General features: G+C 40.3%; 1 protein-coding gene across 2 annotated transcripts in view; it reads right to left on the bottom strand.

Annotated features, from left to right (window-relative positions):
• Positions 1 to 19,150, bottom strand: part of RPRD1B (regulation of nuclear pre-mRNA domain containing 1B) — a 56,181-nt gene that overhangs the window by 17,022 nt on the left and 20,009 nt on the right. For both annotated transcript variants that reach the window (XM_090286386.1, XM_090286385.1), the window contains exons 4-6: positions 17,747 to 17,859; positions 15,756 to 15,882; positions 9,473 to 9,648 (exon numbers count right to left, since the gene is read on the bottom strand). In XM_090286386.1, the coding sequence (XP_090142512.1) occupies positions 9,473 to 9,648; positions 15,756 to 15,882; positions 17,747 to 17,859 (416 nt within the window). The remainder of the gene's footprint in view (positions 1 to 9,472; positions 9,649 to 15,755; positions 15,883 to 17,746; positions 17,860 to 19,150) is intronic.

The following is a 19,150-nucleotide window of genomic DNA, read 5'->3' as shown; positions in this document are numbered from 1 at the left end:
AAGGGGAGAGACACTGGATGAGGCCTAGTGTATGGCTGTGACGAACAGCAATGCCATTCTCCGAGATAGGGAAAGAGAAGGAAAGGAAAGGAAAGGTTACAAGAAAGAAGATGGTCTGCTTAGGCCATATTAAGTTTGAGGTGTCTGTGGAAATAAGATAAAAGAGTCTGAAGTACAAGGAAGGGTTTGGGCTAGAGATCTGTATTCTTAAAAGTATATCACTCAAGGAAAAGGTCCAGATTGAGAAAAAGGCTTAAGAAATACCAACCTTTACAAGACAAGGATGGAGAAAAGCTTATTAAAGGATTAAAAAACAAAACAAAACAAAAAAAACAGACTAGGACCAGCAGAGTGGGTATGAGGAACTGGAGAAGGAAAAACGAAGGGTAATAAATAGCAGTATTATATGCTAGAGAGAGGGCCAAAGGAGAAAGTGAGAGGAGAGAGACCGAGAAGCATCTTTTGGTTTTTGAGATCAGGCCGCAGGTTGGGGGATTCTGAGACGGCCCCCTCAGTGGAATGCAGACAAGCATGCCAAGCTGCAGGGCGTTCAAAAGGAGAGGTGGCAAGGAAGACGACACAGTCACAGCTGAAACGGGAGAGCAGCAGTGGTGCAGGGTGTACGTATGTGTGTATTAGCGAGGCAAAGTGTGCTGCCTGCTGAGACGGACACCTTCAGCCAGTCTACTTCTGCAGAAAGGAACATAAATTGCCCTTAAAGGTCCTGCGCAATAAAGGAAAGGCAGATACCAACAACTTCAGGTAAAAAAGTGTTGGAACCTGCTTGTCCCAAGTGAGGGTAAAACTGTTATTTTATAAATAAAACACCACACCGAAGACAAAGGGTGTGAGGACCACTGGCCTCGACAGAAAAAGCAGAAAGAGCCTGGAATGGGCACTGCAGATCCTCATCACTGAATCAGAACCAGGGTAAATAGTAGCTTCATGGGAATAACTCCTAGTAAGTCTATACCCCACAGGATGAAAGCACTGTAGGCAAACTAGGACTTGAAAAAGCACCAAATACATCATACCAGACATCATGAAGAAAAAGTAGGATACTGTCCATTCAAAATCACTATCCAAATTCCAAGAATGCTTAGAAAGTCACTTGATAAATTTTTATTGAGTTGAAATTTGCAGTTACTGTGCTTAAAATTCTCAAAGTATCTAATGGCAAGAGAACTGTCCACACTTTTTCCTAGAGATGCTCACAGGATCTGAATATGAAGGAGAAAAAATAAGGAGGCTTGCAAAGTCTTAATGACAGCTGGCTAGTACCATCACTTCTTCACATGAAGCATGCCACACCTTAAGAGCCAGGGACTTCATTTGCAAAGGTTTCATTTTGACTTCTGATTTATAACCATGAACAATTTTGCCCTAATCATGGAAAAAGACTTTCTGTCCTTATTTCAAACCCCACATTTTATAGAGGAAAGCAAAGTCAGAGATGCAATTTTCAAGATGGTAAAGTACAGCACAATCCAATTTGACTTTCTTCAAAGATCACAACTTGAAGCGGAAGTAGAAGGCCCAACTTAATAGTTACAGGCATACTTTGCAGTGGGTTGTAGGCCACCCCAATAAAGTAAGTTGTACCTTTTTGCTGGAGGAGGGTTTTGCTTTCAATTTGTAAAAACCACAACATCCGTGAAGTGCAATAAAGTCAGGCGCAATAAAACAAGGTATGTCTGTAGTAGGGATACTCAAAAAAAACTAAAATTAGATCTTTGCTCAAAATAACATGTACCCGTGGGGTCAAACACTCAGGCATGAGCTCAAATTTCTGTAACCTGAACTCTGCTCTCAAAGTTATGCTCACTGAAGTCAATGTTATAATAAGTAGCTGCTATCTTCCCACAGCTGTTTCAAATGTAAACAGATAATTTAAAACTCAGAAGAGAGATCTCATTTGTCAAATTAAACTATTCAATGTTCTTTCCTTCATAAAACAAAGATTATTCTTTTAACACATCTTGTCTGTTTATAAAACACAATGAAATTCTAGACTGCTTAAAATTCTTTAAAAAAAATAACACAAGAACTTCTAAGGCAGGAATGCATACTGGCGTCAAAGACCTTGAAATGTATATCACCTTCAGTGTACTATAAAATAGGCAAATAGCTGCACATAAACATAGAATCCACATTTAGAAATTTGCAGGAAAAAAATAATCCAAGTATTCAGAGCTAGCCCAAAGGAAATAATTATGATCCCTTTAATTTTAAAATAGGAAGAAAAATAAAGGAACTATACCAAAATTAAAAGTAGTTATCTCTAAATAGTGAGATATGATCTTCCCTGCCAAGTTTCCTGTGATGTGTTTATTTTATAATCAGAATAAAAGAAAGAAAGCACTGATAATATTAGCTGACTAAGAATGACTCTTCTGGCAGGTGAGACAGTGACATGGGGCACAGATGATGTTTTGACAACATACATCTATGCACTTTATAAATATAAAAAAGCAGTACTACCTATACCAGCTAAAACTCAGTAGAGCCCTTCCAGAAAGTAGGCAGAATCAACGAGAATTGGGCTATACACATGAAAACGATGCGATGGCTAAAGTATGGAATTCTAGGTGGGAGAGTTTTGAAATCATGCTTTTTCAATGGGAAGTCTCAAATGTTGGTGAACTCTGCCCTTGGGTTACCCAGTATATAAAGTACATCATAATGTTACAGAAACAGGGATGTCCAAAAAACCCCAGTTTGCGACTGGGGGATGGGGAGAAGGAAGCAGCTTTCAGGATGCCTTCACATGCCTGAGGCTGGTGGCTAGTGTCTTTGTTATGCAAAATGATTTAATGCATCCAAGGCCTCAGGTAGATGGGAGGTGTCTTCGACTGTGGGACGGTATGGAAAAAGCACACAGAGCCTGCCTGAGGTCCTGTGAATGGTCAGAACTGGTTACCACACCCACTGCATCAGAGGACGTATTCAGGGATTTAAAAATAAGCGACAGACATTTTAGCCAGGCTGACCATGTGGTTTTGGGGAACTGACCATGCAGTTTTAAGGAAGGGACATATCTTGCTGCTTTGAAAAGGAAGGCTCTCCATGTGGATTACAAAGGACTAACTATGCAATTTACAAGGAGGCTGAGAATCCACGAGGTTCTGGATTAAAAGTTGGTGGACACCATAACAGATGAGGTCTCCCCAATCAGAATTGAATAATTGGCCGCTACTGGTAAAGCTGAACTGTGTTTAGAAAGTAGGGAAACGGTACCTCTAACTTTTCTAAAGCTAGCCTGGTTTGGTAAGGGGAGGCAAGGATATGTGTTTATGGGTCTTTTAAAGAACATAAGACTTAACAGCAGAAATCCGCCAATAATTAGATCTATATAACTGTTAAATAAACAACTCTTTCTTTTCACTAAACTCTGGTGTTGAGTTATAATTTTGGCAGCGGGCAAACTAAACAGCCCGTGGGTTTCTGTTCAATTGGTGCAGCCCAGGGGTTCTGTAACAATAATGATTACAATGTTGTTTTTTTATTTCCCCTGGAGAAAAGAGATGAAAAAACACCAAAGGTTTCACATTGTGCATGGAAAGAATACACACATATACCTACACACACACATACGCACCTTGATGTTCTAGAGGGAAATCTGGCCAGAGCTCTAAGGATCAGCAGCGACCGACATGAATGAAAGGAATCCAAACACCCAACATACAGCCTCTAAACTCCATCTTACTTACAGAAATATATAACTCAAGAAAAGTCCCCACCTACTTGAGGGAAACCTGGAAAAAAAACAGGCTTCCAAATCAAAGCAGGAATGAAAAGCATGAGCAAATCACTGTCAGAACACGGAGGCAGCTAGAATGCACACCTGGACTTTTGGTATATGCTCATCAACCTGGTCCGGGACTTAGCCGTTTCCAAAGGATATGGTGATGGACTGAACCCATTCCCAAAGGAAATGTTAATGGTCCTAGCCCGATATGTTAACTAACCTGGTGTGGGAGGGGGAAAGCAATGAGATGTAAATGACCTACTAACTCACCCTCACTGGAATGTGGGATTGACAAGTATATTAAGAAGGCGGCTGCAGAAGTGTGGGTGGGACTCCTACAGGCAGGCCCATGAGGAGGACTGGGAGTCCTCAGTCCCCATTTCCCGCTCCCTTGCTCCCCATTCCCCTTGCTCCTACAGGCCCTTGAGTTGGTCCAGGAGCTGCCTCCCCCCACCCCCGTTTTTCCCTCAAAAAAACCCATTGCCTCATCCCACTGTAGTCTCTGGGTGGTTTCTCAGAGCAAGGCTGCTCTGACAACCATGGCCTGCTATGTGGGAAAAGGTGAGGACAACCCCCCTTGATCACTGACCTCTTCAACAACTGTTCTAACAGCCTATGGTGCTGATGGCACTGCTAATGTTGGGAGGAAAGCATTATATGCAAAGAAAGCGTAGTGGGTGCAGAGGACTGGTCAACAGGTGGGGCTAGGCTACGCAGAACCATGAGAGGCAGCCTAGGCAAGCCTCTCAGTTCTTTCCCAGAGTCATAAGGAAGGAGCATGGGGTTCTGGTCCTTGAGAGTCCCTCTGTGACTTTAAACTGCTCACAGAAACCCTGAGCTTTGTTTTCTCATCTGAAATAAGGATTAGATCATCTGGTTCCATCTGCTCCTGAAGGACAATGAGATACTGGCTTTGATCATCATGGGGAATGGGGAGAATTTACTCCAAAGTGGACTTTGTCTCCACCTATTGCCTATCCCATTATTGAAATGAATGCTTCTAACCATCTGCACCCTGCAGGAAGGTGGGAGATGCTGCCAAAAACAACAGATGGCTATCAGTTTGGTTTAGCAGTCCCTCAGCTATAGCCAAAGAATTTCTCAAGTTGTTATAACCAAATTACAAACAGAAAAATGGAGTCACAACAAGGCATTCGGGCCACTTCCCCTTTCCCAGCTGTGTTGTCTGAAGTAGAAGGCTCTACTCCTCAGTATTCATTATAGCCAACGGGGAGGTGCCAAGCTGAGGGGAAACAACAGCAGTTTCAAGTTCAATGAGCCAATTCTCCCTCCCCAAACCTGACAGCAAGAACATGCAGTCACAGGGAGGACTGGGTATTTAGAACCTTGGTAGTAGAGTGGTTACACTCAAACTTTAGAAAGGTATATATTGGAGGCTAACCTGGAATGCATGTCATTTCTCTAAAACAAGGTTCTTGGGAATTGTTGAAATGATTCAACTTTTGCTGCTCTTCTGTGTAGGATGTCTTCCAGCTGTTGACCTTATGGAATCAAATTTAGAAGAAACGAAACAACAAACAAAAACACAAACCCGATGGAAAGTTACAATGTGGTCTGCCTTGGGTTCTATTCCTGCTCTATGTCTAACTCCCTTCTCTGGGTCTTGAGTTTCTTCACCAACTGGGAAGTGAGACTACATGATCTCTCATTCCATCCAGTTCAATAATCCTATTAAAGACTTTATACCTAGACATTGGAGCCTCTATGTGCCACTTTACTCTGCGGAGTGAAGCTGCCTCCATGACTGTGCCTGAGTAACTGTGCTGAGAACACACACACGTGTACTCATTACTTTCTAGAGGAGGGGTACACACAGCCTACTGAAAGGCGAAGTGCACTACTGCCTTCTATGGTGGTCTCCAGTACCTGTGGCACCTAAACAGGGCTTTTGTAAAATCAAAGGCATCAGTAAGTGGTACTCTAGCATGTTTTAAAAAATTCTACAGCAGAAATTAAAGAAGATCTAAAAAAATGGAAGGGAGTCTCGTGTTCATGGATTGGAAGACTTAAGATTGTGAAGATGGCAAGAGTCCCCAAAGCAATCTACAGATTCGATGCAATCCCTATTAAAATTCTAACAGCCTTTTTTTTTTTCTTGGTGCAGAAATGGAAAAGCTGATCCTCAAATTCACATGGAATTGCAAGACGCCCCTGATAGCCAAAATAATATTGAAAGAGAAGGAGAAAGTTTGAGGACTCACATTTTCTGGCCACCAGCACAGGACAGATATATAGATCAACAGAACAGAATGGAGAGTCCAGAAATAAACCCATTTATCTCTGGCCAGTTGAGTTTTGACTAAGCGCCAAGCATTCATTTTGTGAAGGAAAGAACAGTCTCTTCAACAAATGGTGCTGGGACAACTGACACCTACATGCAAAGAACAAAGCTGGTCCCTACCTCATACCATATACAAAAATTAACTCAAAATGTGACCTACATGTAAAAGCTAAAACTATAAAACTCCTAAAAGAAAATATATGAGTAAATGTTCATGTCCTGGGATTTGGCAATGGATTCTTAAAACATGACACTAAAACATGACCAACAACAACAAAACAAAAAAAGACATTGGAACTCATCAAAATTAAAAACTTATGTGCTTAAAAGGCATTATAATAAAAGTGATTAAGACATACAATGGGAGAGAATATTTGCAAATCATATAGCTGATAAAGAATCTATTACCTAAAAATGTATAAAAAACTCTTGCAATTCAATAACAAAATAAACAACCCAATTCAAACATGGGCAAAGGACTTGAATAGACATTTCTCAAAAAAAGATATATAAGAAGCACATGCAGAGGCATTCAATCATTTAAAAATCACTCGGAAAGTGCAAATCAAAACCACAGTGAGTTAACCTCTTCATATGTGCTAGAATGGCTAGAATTTAAAAAAAGATAGTACTGGAACTCCCATACATTGCTAGTGGGAATGTAAAATAGTGCACCTGCTGTGGAAAAGTTTGGTGGTTCCTCAAAAAGTTGAAGACAGAATTACCATATGAGTCTAATTCCATTCCTAGGCATACATATACCCAAGAGAAATAAAAACAAGTGTTTACAGCAACATTATTCAGAACGACCAAAAGGTGTAAACAACCCAAATTACATAAACAGATGAATGGATAAGTTGTTGCATATCCATACAGTGAACAATTTAGCAAAAAGAATGAAGTACCGATACATGCAGCAATGTGGCTGAACCTCAAAATCATTACGCCGAACACAAGTGTATGAAACACCCACACAGGCAAACCCATACAGACAGAATGCGTCAGACTGGTGGTTCCCAGGGACTAGAAGAAGGGGAGCATAGGGTGTGACTGGTCAACGGGTATGGAATTTTCTTTTGGTGTAATGAAATGTGAAATATTTCGGACTATAAAATGGTTACTTTTAATATTCTGTAAATTTCTCAATTAAAAAATATCTGCAGAGAGACTACTTTTCAAGCAACTTAAGAAAACTTCTATATAGAGATTATATCAAGTGCTGAATCTCACTCACAGAACAAATGTTCATGAACTTAAAAAAGAAAAAAATTAGAACTCTGAGAAGAAAACAGACTCTCATGTAAATAATTATATTCCCAAAATTCTAAGTATTCCATGTATTTACACATTGAAGGCAATGAAAAGATTAAAAATATAAAATCAGATTTCATTAGCATTCTGGTGTGGCAGTTTTAAAACAAGGACAAGCAATGTTAAAAAAGTGAACGGTAAAAAGATAGATACGTTTTATGTACTGTCTTAATCAATAACAGACTTCTGGAAGATTTGGAAGAATTCACAGTAATAAATGCATCTTTCAAGTGGCACATATTAGCAAGTTTTACCACCACCATGAGGAGATAATGAAATAGGACCAGTCTATAATGGGATGTGAGAGAAAAATCTTACATTCTAGAGAGCAGACAGTTCACATTTTTAGCAAGCATAAAGGAAGAACTAAAACCATTTTTCAACATCTTACATTATATCTTGTCATTTGCTTTTTTTAAGTACGGCAAATTTAGCTCCATTTTTACAAAAACTAATTTTGCTCATATGGCTGGGAGACATGGTTTGGGATAAAAACCTTTAGTTCAGAATCTGTACTTTCCAGTGGTGGGTCCTTCCTGCTCAGATTCTTTAGCAATGTAACGTCAATGCCCAGAAAGTAGAGAAATTTGGGCTGGAAAGCTACAAAACAGACCCAAATCTCTGATCATGTCTCTGCCTTAATGACCTCTCATGGCCTCTAGCAAACCACTGGTTGTATTGACACCAGAGAAATCCCCCAAAATAGGGAGGAAAGTGTGAGGAAGGGAAACAAACAAAGAGTTAATCAACTCTACCAACCCAATCTCCTTCCCAAAGACTGTCCTCTACGGTTGCTTGCCACCCAACAACAGCTGCTCATGATAATCAATGTCTGACAGATCAGAGAAAGCCCTTAATGTGTCGCCAAGGGGCAGTTCAACAGATGGCATGGTGACTTACAACCAGAATCATTAATTACACTCTCTTATTAGTCCCGGGGCACAGTGCTAAACATGCTTCCTCAGTGAAAGACGAGCATTTCAGATAAATGACCGTCTGGTACTGCCTGAGAAGCTCCCTTTAGGATTTTTGGTCAGTGCTGATTTCTATATCTAAGCCACACTATTTTTACAGCCGTTTCCCATCTTCCACTTTCAAGCTGGCCAGGAATATAAAGTTCCCAATACCACTACCCATCATCACTCTCATAATCACAGTAGGTAAGGGTATGCTAAAAAGTACCCATTATTCATTTCCCTTCTCAAGTCAGATGACTGTTCAAAGGCAAACACAATAATCTCGGCCACAGAACTAGCTCAATTTTCCCTCCCTTGGTACCAGAGAACAGTGTTTCCTGAGTGCATGACAGAGCAGGAGAACTACCCACCCTGGTTTTTCTTGTAATATGTGATTAGTTCCCCAATTCAAAACTGCCCTCCTGTCCCAAACCACGGCTACGACTCTTCATGTCTAAGAAAGAGGGCGCAGACACTACTGAAAAGAAGGTCTGGTTGCCTGGGGCAAGCAGAAGTTCCCAAATGTCCTCATGGGGGTTGTGTTATCCAAGGGACTAAGCACCAAACAAATGCATGGTGAGGAACTAGTTCTTAAGGCCCCCTCCAAAGGCATTCAGACTAATGCCAACTCTAGGATAAAAATTAGTTCCTTCTCAACAGGCTGAGAACTGGGCCCCATAAACATGACTGAAATTTTAGAGCTGACTGCAGACAGGGCTTGGAGGCGGACTACTTATTGGCTTAAGCATGATACAAGTCAGAAATAAATGTCAATATAATCCAAAAGAAGAAAATGTTTACGTATTTCCCAAATGTCACCAAATAAAGTCTTTGGTTTTACTCCTGTTCTTTTTGTACCTCAACCTACAATTTTTAAAAAATGTGAGTTCAAACTAAAACAACAGAAGATCCTAAATGCTGTGATAAGAGTTCATCATGTGTTTCCTGCATTCCCATTTGTTTTTTTCTTGAATATATAAAAATCTGACCTCAGTTTCAAATTAGGTTCACATAACAGCAATATCTGTATGATGTTCTCATCTTATGCATTTTTAAAAGACAAAAGGTGTTAATTAAGGCATAATAAAAATCTCCTAATGTGTGCTACAGGAAAGGAAACTTGGGAAGTCTAGGTCTGCCTTGCAATGTACTCACTTCTAGTTTTTTCTCCTTTTCTGACAAAACATCTTTCTGGTTCTGGGTGTACTCCACCAACATCCGAGCCAGCTGGCGCCGGTCTTCCAGTTCTGCCGCCAGGCGCCCGTTATATTCTGCTAGTAACAGACATGCTTCATCTACTGTTTTTGAAAGACGTTCTGCTGCCTCTTTGTCTAAGTACAAATGAGACCAAAAAATAGAGACAATATACAAATCACACAGGCACCATTGCAAACATTTCTGGGGGAGGTTAACAGTTTCTCTCCAGAAGTACAAAAACCAAGAATAAGCCAGAATCTATGGGCAAAAACTGGACTGGCTGATAGAGAAACCCAAAGGCCACTCACTCCTGTCAAGACAGGGCATTTCTGAATTATCTGAAGTGAGGCAATTGTACAAGGAGAAGAATCTGGCTAACATTTTTAAGTGCCTATTCCTGCAAAAACTCTATAAATAAACAAAAATATTTAATGACATACATGGAATAATTTTTCCTTGTCTATAAGAATTTCAAGAGCTTTCATTCATATTATTTTTGTTAAGTATTCTTTGAACAATACTCTGAAATACAAAATACAAGCACTATATGAAATACAAAAGCTAGCACTCACTTCTTGGGTGTGGAAACTAAAAGAAAAAAAATTACCCAACAGGTTCAATATCATTAGCTAAGGAGTCAGGACTCAAAACCAAAAACCAGGTCTATAAAATGGACCTTTAGGACTCTATCTCTTAAACTATGCAAGCCTTGAAATTGGGTATGAAATCATTCCATTCAGCAAAATATCAGGTCTGATAAAACAGAGACTTTTAAATGCTTTTGAACATGACCCATAGTAGGAAATATACTTTATGTACACACACATAAAAAAATAAACAAGTTTCATAAAACAATACTTATCCTTACTATGTGCAAAGTGTTCTCTCTTCTATTCCATTAAAAAAAGAGATGTTGGTCATTAGCTACTAGACTGATTTCATGTCCAATTAATGGGTTGCAACTCATTGTTTGGAAACAAAACAAAACAAAACTGTACTGAAGTATCGAAAAAGGCTCAACAATAAAAAATGAGAAGAAGCGACAAAAGGATGATTTATATTTAAAAGAATAAATGTAATTAATTACACATGGGTGGTGGTGAGATTAGACCTTTAAATATGGATACATCATTTATAAAAGGCCTTTAAGGATCAAAAGAGTAGATGGGTGCTTTGAAACAAAGAGCACCAGGGACCCCAGTAGTGACAAAACGTGAGTGAGACAGTTGCCACTATTACAGGTTGTCAGAGGTGAGAGACCTCAGCACTCTCATAAGTAAAACTGGGAATTAAGAATTCCCAACAGTTTCTCTGGCAAACTGACTGGCTTTTAGGTGCCTTCTCAACATTAATATTGGGAGATGAACAGTTGAGGAATTCCAAATTAGGTCTGATGCCACAGACTAGACATTTCTACCCCTTCAGGGAGAGGGAAACAAGATGCTCTTGGTGAAGGAGGAGCGAGCCAGACGGAACATGAAGGAAACAGACTATCTCAGTCACGGAGGGTAAAGGGGACGGTGTACAAGGGGGCTCCCAAAAAACGGGAAATTTACTTATAAAAAGTTGTGTATTTATTCTTACATGTTTAAACTTCAGTCACCTTCAAACTACTCTCCATTTGATAAAATACACCTATTGAGACATTTTTTCCACTGCTCAAAACAGTTTTTGAACTCATTAATTTTGATGTCTTTCAGTGCTTCTGCCGTTTTTTGTTTCACCTCTTCAATATTGGAAACATTTCCCTTTGAGAACTTTTTTCATTTGGGGAAACGAACAAAACAAACAAACAAAAAACACTTGGAGTGAGAGTGGGTAATAGCAAGGGTGAGGCAAAGGGAAGAGGAGGTCATGTTGTTTTTGGTCAAAAATGCTGAACACTCACATGGTGTGAGCAGGTGTGCTCATAAGTCATCCATCATGAAATGGGCAAACACACTGAAACAGTCTTCAAAAAAAATTCACTGAAGTCAAATGCAGCCTCTCACAACAACACCAGCTGGTACACTACACAGATGGGTTCCTAGAACACTCTCCGAATGGGGGAAGCCTGTACTACAAGGGGCCCACCCTCCAGAACATAATTCTGTTCTTTGGGGTCCCATCTTGTATTGGCAGTCCAATCTGGGAATAAGTTGCTGGGGTGGTTAGGCTGGTTTGAGCTTTAACTAAATGTTTTTTTTTAATGGTTAATTCATTAAGATATTTAAGTACTTGTGGCAAAAAAACTGCAAAGAAAACACAAATATTTAAGATTTTAAAAATATCAATTCTTACTCTCTCTCTCTCTCTCTAAGAACTTGTACAAGGAAGATAATTCATTCACAACCGAGAAATATAACTTGTAATAGCTTTATAAACTACAGGAGAAAATGCAATCAGAAAGTAGCAGCGAGATGCTCACTTCAGAGAACTTACCTGTGGTGGTCCTCAGGCATTCTGCCCTCCCCGCTACACAGATGAATGGCTGTGTGCCTTTCAGCCAGCCCCCCACTCATGCAGGAGCATCCCATTCCCTCCGGCTTACTTCGAGAGTCAGTTTCTGCAAATGCTGTTTCCTCATGTCTCAGCAATTTCTCTCTTCCTCTCCGGAAGGACTACCATCAGCACTCAAAAATGCTGCTCTATCTTTGGGCCACACATCACTCTCCAATTCTGCCTCATTTCCCTGCTCCCTTTACAGCACTCCTCAAGGGAGTTCTCTATATTCCTGGTACCCATCTTCTCTCCTCCCACTGTTGCTAAGCCCACTCCAATCAGAGTTTTATACCTGTCTATCCCCTGCTCAAAACCTTCCAATTGGCTTAGCAAATATTTGGGCTCCTATTGTGTGCCCAGTACCATTATAGGCTCTGAGAAAGCAGGAACACAAAGGATAGAACCTCTCTGCCCCCCAAGTTTACATCCCCAGGTAGAAAGAGAAACAATATACTATATTTTACTTATTTATCAGCTGAAGATAAGAACGTTAAAGAAAAATTAGGCAGAGAAGAAAGGATAAGACATTGGCAGGGAGAACTGTAATTTTAAATAAGGTGCTCAGGGCATGCTTCACTGAGATGATACATAAACCAAGGCCTGAAGGAAGTTGGAGAACTATCTGGGGAAGAACATGTAACTATTTGGGGACGATCATTCCTAGCAGAGTGACCAGCAACAACAAAGACCTTAGGAAGGGAGAGTGACTGGCAAGAAGCCCAAATGACTGCAGCAGCAAGCAATAGGCAAGTAGTGAAAACCTACATGGTAACGGGCCAAACTGTGGCTGCCACTGAAAGATTGGTTTTTACTCTAGGGGAACGGGGGAGCAGAGGGAACATGATCCCACTTCCATCTCAACAGATCACTCTGATTACTGTGTTGAGAACAGAAGGATGGCTGGGAGTGGGGGACAAGGAAGAAGCAGGGAGACCAAATATGAGGTGATTGCTAATCCAAATGAAGATGGTGGTGACTCCCACCAGCGATGTCAGTGGAGGTGGTGACAAGGTATCAAATACTGGTTTTGGTCCCAGTCAACAGGAGTAATGAGGGGGCCATTTACTAAGATGGGGAAGACCATGAGAGAAACAGGTTCTGGAGGGAAAATCAGAGGTTTGGTTTGGGGCAGATTAAGTTTGAAATGTCTATTGAGACAGCCTACTAGTAACACTGACTGGCAGGTTGGATGCAGGGTCTCAAGGTCAAAAGAGAGATTAACACTGGAGATATAAATTAGGGATCACTAATAAGAAAAAACCCCCAAAAACCTGTTATCTAAAGTAATCAAACTGGATGAGCTAAACTGTCAGTGAGGTCAAGAGGAAGTAAAGAAACCAGCAAAGGAAAACAAAAAGACAAAGCCAAAGAGAAGAGAAAAACTAGAGGAATACAGGGTTCTAGTTTTCTATGGCTGCTGTAACAAATTACCACAAACTTAGGGGCTTAGAACAACACAAACATTAACACTTATGGTGCCCCATTCTTCCATCTTCAAAGTGTATCACCCCAACTTCTGCTGCCATAACCATATCTCCTCCTCTCTTGCCTTCCTACCTCCCTCTTATAAAAACAAGGGCACTATCCCAAGATCCTTAACTCAATCACACCTGCAAAGTGCCCCCTGCCCAGTAGGTTTTAGGGATCAGGAAATGAACATTTTGAGGGGATCACTTTTCGGTCTACCACACCAAGTGAGAAAATATTTTCAGGAAGAAGAAATGATTAACTGGGCCAAATGGTATTGAGGTCAAGGTAAGATAACCTCAAGTTAAGACTGGGCAAAATATTCACTACTGAATTTAGCACCAGAGAGGTCATCAGCACCTCTGATAAGAGCAGCTTCAGTAGGGAGACTCAAAGGAGAACAAAAGGAGGGGAAATGGAGACAGATGAGCACAGGCAATCTATTTAGGATGTTTTGCTAGAAAGAATAGAGAAATAAGGTGGTAGCTAGGGGAAGATATGGGTCAAGAAAAAATTTTTACCGCATGGGGAAAAAAAATGCATGTTTTTCTACTATGGAGAATGATCCAGCAGAGGAAAAAAATTGTAAGATGCAAAATAAAAGGGGAGATCTGTTGGAGCAGTGTCCTGAGTAGATGAGAAGGAACAGATCTAGCAAACAAGTAGAAAGGTTGGTTTAGAAAACAGCATGTTCATCCACAGGAAGAGGAAGAAAAGTCGGCCAGTGTGCGTTGTTTGTTTTCCTCGGCCACATTCAGCTGTGCAGATCAGGACAGAAACAGGTGAAAAGCTGGACTTAAAGAGTGGTGGCTGCCAGGACCTGGGGGGTGGGGGAGATGAATTATTATTTAATGGGGATAGAGTTTCAGTTTTGCAAGATAAGAAGAGTTCTGGTAATCGGTTGCACAACAATGTAAATTTACTTAATACTTTTGAACTGTACACTTCAGAGTATAAAAACCCTAAGCTGGGTAAAGAAGAAAATGAGGACGTAAGGGGAATGAGGGCTGGGAAAAGACAGAAGGATCAGTAGGCTGACGTTAAATCCAGCAGGGCTTCACAGTCAGAGCTGGGGGAGTAAAGGGAGTGGGGAGAAATGCTTGCTGTATGATTTAGGAGGCCCCCAGGTTGTGTTCTCCAGCTCAGTACATTCCTGCCTGACGGTCTTTCTATGTCTTGTCCCATCTGGTAGCATGTCTTCCCCTCAGGTAACCTCATGGCTTGCTTCCTACTTAATTTGGAGGCCTCTGACCGAAGATCATCTTGCCAGAAAGGCCCTTATCCTTCAACTACCCACACCATCACACCGCTGCTTTATCTTTCTTTTTGGCCCGTACGCCATGAGGAGATGTGGGTGGGACACCAAAAGCAACTGCTACACAGTGCGTCTCAAATACTTGTTGAATGAAAGAAATGTTTCATGAGCAACCTTGATTTCCTTCAAATGGATATGGAGAAAGTTAGTGAAGCAGCCAAGTGAAGGGACTGGAAGGGAAAAATGGTGGTTCTCAGAAGAGAGAGATGAAAGGTCTGAGCTTTTGTTAAAGAAAGAATATAGACTTTGCAGCTTCGGTTGAAACCCCAAGATCCACTACTCATGTGACCCTGAGCAAAACGCTAACACCTCAAAGCCTCGATTTCCTCCCATGTATATGGGGATTTACATTCAGTGACCTCAAAAGATCAACTATCACAAAGAGTAGGACTATCTGGCACAGAGCACGCTCTATAAATATTAGTTCATGCCCCATTCCTTCCTTTTAATTTCTCATGCATAAAGCAAGAATAATGTCAAGTGCCCCACCCTGTTTCCCTGGGGGTGATCATCAACAGGGCAAACTGACACAACTAATAATACACACCCAGAGTTCGTGACATTGAAGACATTATCATCACACAGCACTGAATTTTATACACACACACACACACACACACACACACACACACACACACAAACACACACACTTTTTTTTCCTTTTAGTAAGAGAGTCATGAATTTAACGCCTTTTCCACTTGGCCCTCAACCCTCCCAATCTGCACAATTTGTTTTCAGCAGACCTTACTTAAGAATACCACAAGCTGTGGCATGCCAGGATTTCTGCAATAATTCCTAGAATCTCTATCCAAGCTCCGATTATTTCAGCAGCTTCACTGTTCGGCATGTGAGTTGTTTCCAAATCCCACAATGGCAGAGTACCCGATACCAAATGGAGACATGAGTATGCCCTAGGGTCTGATGAAAGAGAGATATGTCCCTCTTCCCTCATCTTTCACCCAAACTCTACCTTCTTACCTGTTATTTTTTCCAATAGAGAAACATCTTGCACTTCCTGGGGCAAAGAAGCAATTTTCTGTCGGACAGTAGCATCCCCTGATGCGGCATTTTCCAGGTCCTGCAAAGCTTTGATTAGTTCCTCAGTCTATATAATAAAACACAAACAACACTATCTGTTAACACATACAGGGGTTTAAAAAAATTAGTTGGGAGTTAATGAGGTGGAGGCAAATTCTAAAAAAACAATCATTACTGACATTCAGAAGGCCATGGCAGGGTTTCTGCAGTATTGGGGGTGGTAGTGGTGGAAAGACTCAGCACAGGGGTCCTGGTGGTCGACCCCCCAGCTCTCTCCCCAGAGCCATGAACCCTAGACTCTCCACACGCAGCTCCAGTCTGCTCTGCCATCTCTCTGTTGGAGCCCAGGTTTGGTGAAGAATGGGAAACCACTTGATCCTACAGACTGGGCCTTAACGGACATAGTCAATTATTTCTGAACAGCAGGATTTGAGGAGCAAGCTAGTGCTTTTCAAGAACAGGAAATTGATAGGAAATCCTTGCTACTGATGACAACAAATGACGTTGACAGGACTTTAGTTAAAACTGGGACCTGCTTTGAAAATCTGAGTTATCCTGTAAAATCTCTGCAGCCAAAGCATTTAAAAAACAATTCTTCACAGAACAGTCAAATGGGGGCCTCAGACCTCAAAAGATACATGACATAATTTAGTTTCATATGATGAAACTCTGTAAACAGAATACATACAAGAATATATGTAAAGAATATCAACCAAATGAAACATTATTCTATTGGACAGACTCAGCAATCCATCAGCTGACCTGAATTCAGCTAGGAAGAGCAAGGAGAACATGTAGACAAGATGGTTTTCCTTATATGGAGTTTGTCAAAGAGAATGAAAAGAAATCAATCTTTGACATGATTATAGATATCCCTCCCCAGAAAAGCTCTGAAATCATGAGGATTTTCTTCATTTCTTTATAGATGGCTGTCTCAAAATTCTTCTAAAAATTTAATGGAATGAGCATCTTTTGGTTATAGACTTGGGGAGGGGGCGAAAAGAGGAAGGGGTTGCTGTCTCCCTTGAATTCCTCTGTTCCTCAGAGCTTGTGTTACTGACACAGAGCTGACAACACTCTTTTTGAGAGAGGGCCCTCCACTTGACCTCATTAAGGTCTCACTGGGATATGCTGCAATGTTTGAAATGAACGTGCATCTCGGCCCCTTCAGAAGCAGAACTGTAGCTCTGGAAAGAAAAACCATTGTGTATTGGGACTATGATCCATAATCAGCTAGCTTTCACGGGGGCTAATGGTATTTTCTGCATAGAATTGCTTTTAAATTGGTTCTTTGTTTCCAAAGAAAGCGTTTTTTCACTTCATGGTTGCACTCATAATAATTTGTTTCTGAAGAAATTTGCCAAGAGTTACAGATCAAAAAGCCTTGTTACTAGTACAGAATATTTTTATATATAGTCCTTCATGATGATGCAATAATTTTAATTGCTCTATGCTTTGTTAGAGTCCTGGTTTGAGCACTTGTTTTTAAGAACTTGAAGAAGTGGGCTTGCTACATCTCTGTTCCAGGAGACATTTGTTAAATCTGTGTATCAATGCCTTGTTGAATTGGTATTTTGTGGTTGCAATAAAGCATTGTTTCAGTTCAAAAGTTCATGGCAGAACATGAATAAAATTCTACATAATTCTACATCCTTTCACAAAAATCTATTTTTAAAGAATATTTTTAATTTATAGGAGTGAAAAAAACTCCAAATCCAAGTACGCTACAAAACATAAATCATGCCAAAGTCCTGCACGCAACAACAAGGTCAAGCCCACTGTCTGGCAGGCCTCACCTGGTGGATCTTCACCCAGTACCCTCAGGTGAGTCCATACTATTGGTCACCAGCGCCACCTTGTGGTCATAATCTCCAACTAGCAGTCACTTCACCAAACCACTCTGCCCAATCCTCTGGGGGGTCAAGACATACCAAGAGGGGTCCTGCAGAAGGATCTTGGGGAGAGTAGCTTCCAGGGTAGTCGTCATCCTCCTCCTCTTGTATCTGCTGAAAAGTTCGCTTCAGGGATTTCTTCTCTTCTGTTGCTACAGAAAAAAGTGACAAATTTGATTCCCCAACGCCTACATAGGTTGAGTCAAATGTTATGCACAACGGGTCACATGTAAAAAAGGTCAGGAGAGGTCATTTCTGGAGACAGCTTAACATTAACCTCTATTCCAGTTATTTTAAATTGGTGGTAGTTCTACATTACTGGAAAAATACTACTGAAAACAATCATCTAAAATCATGTGAAACTTACCAAACTAACACATTTCATTAAAAACTTCATTATCTTAAAAAAAGAAAAGAAAAGAAAAGGTAACAGGAAAAGTAAAATGGTTAGAAACCCATCAGACAACATAATGAAGGAAGCCAATGTGTGCAAGGGTTTTTAGAGAATATACTGCATATAAAATAAGATTCTTTATGCTTCTAAGGTAAGTTCAGAAAATAAATAGTAGAGTGAAACCCATCGATAAATTGTGTCAAAAATCTACACACAAATATCCTTTAAACTAGCCCTTTAAAAACAACAATTTTACCTTACAATTAAAAATAATCATCAATGAGAAATATGACTGATATCACTGGCAGAAATTAAGTTTCCATTTTAAAATTAACCACTTTTGAGGCTAACAGGTTACATTTTTAATTATCTGTATTGTATGCTTTTAAATTACGATAGATGTGTTAATTCCAAAAGCATTCATTTTGCATCAAACTGAATGATACACACAATAAATGCCGAACTGTGGACATAAATCTAAATAATAAATTTAGGTTTACAAAGTAACAAAACTATTGAATACTTAACAACGTGGCAGGCATGGCAATAGTTTCTTTACATTTAATTTTTCCAACAACTCTAAGATGTAATATTTCCATTTTACAGGCGAGAAAATGAAGACTCAGAGAGGTTAAATAACTCATTTTAATGTCTGACTACAAAATCTGTGCTTTTCGCTGCAAATTACTTAGCACCACACAATTACCCCTCATCTGTCAAATGAGAAGTCACCATGCACCTGTCTTAGAACTCTGAGTTGTAAACAGATCGCACTCATCTTGCTTAATCGAACATTTTCTTCTAGAACCAAGGATGCAGTTCCTGTTTTCTACCTTTCATATTAACTGAGTAAGCTATGTTGGGTATGAAAGCCGAAGTCAATATCATGAATTTTATTTTTTCTTAATGTTTTTGTTTGTTCTACCAGAGAGAAAAGAAACGCCAACATTTGCAATACAGGCAGTCCTCACTCTGCACAATTGTAGTATGCACAGATTTGTTATCATGGTTTACTTTAACACAAGATCCTCAACAACACAGTCCAAATT

Source organism: Furipterus horrens, unplaced genomic scaffold, assembly GCF_987537825.1.
Source record: "Furipterus horrens unplaced genomic scaffold, mFurHor1.1.pri manual_scaffold_8, whole genome shotgun sequence".
In the NCBI taxonomy this organism is placed as follows: Eukaryota; Metazoa; Chordata; class Mammalia; order Chiroptera; family Furipteridae; genus Furipterus; species Furipterus horrens.
Note: the sequence above shows the minus strand (reverse complement) of the source record. Positions and strands in the feature narration are given on the sequence as shown.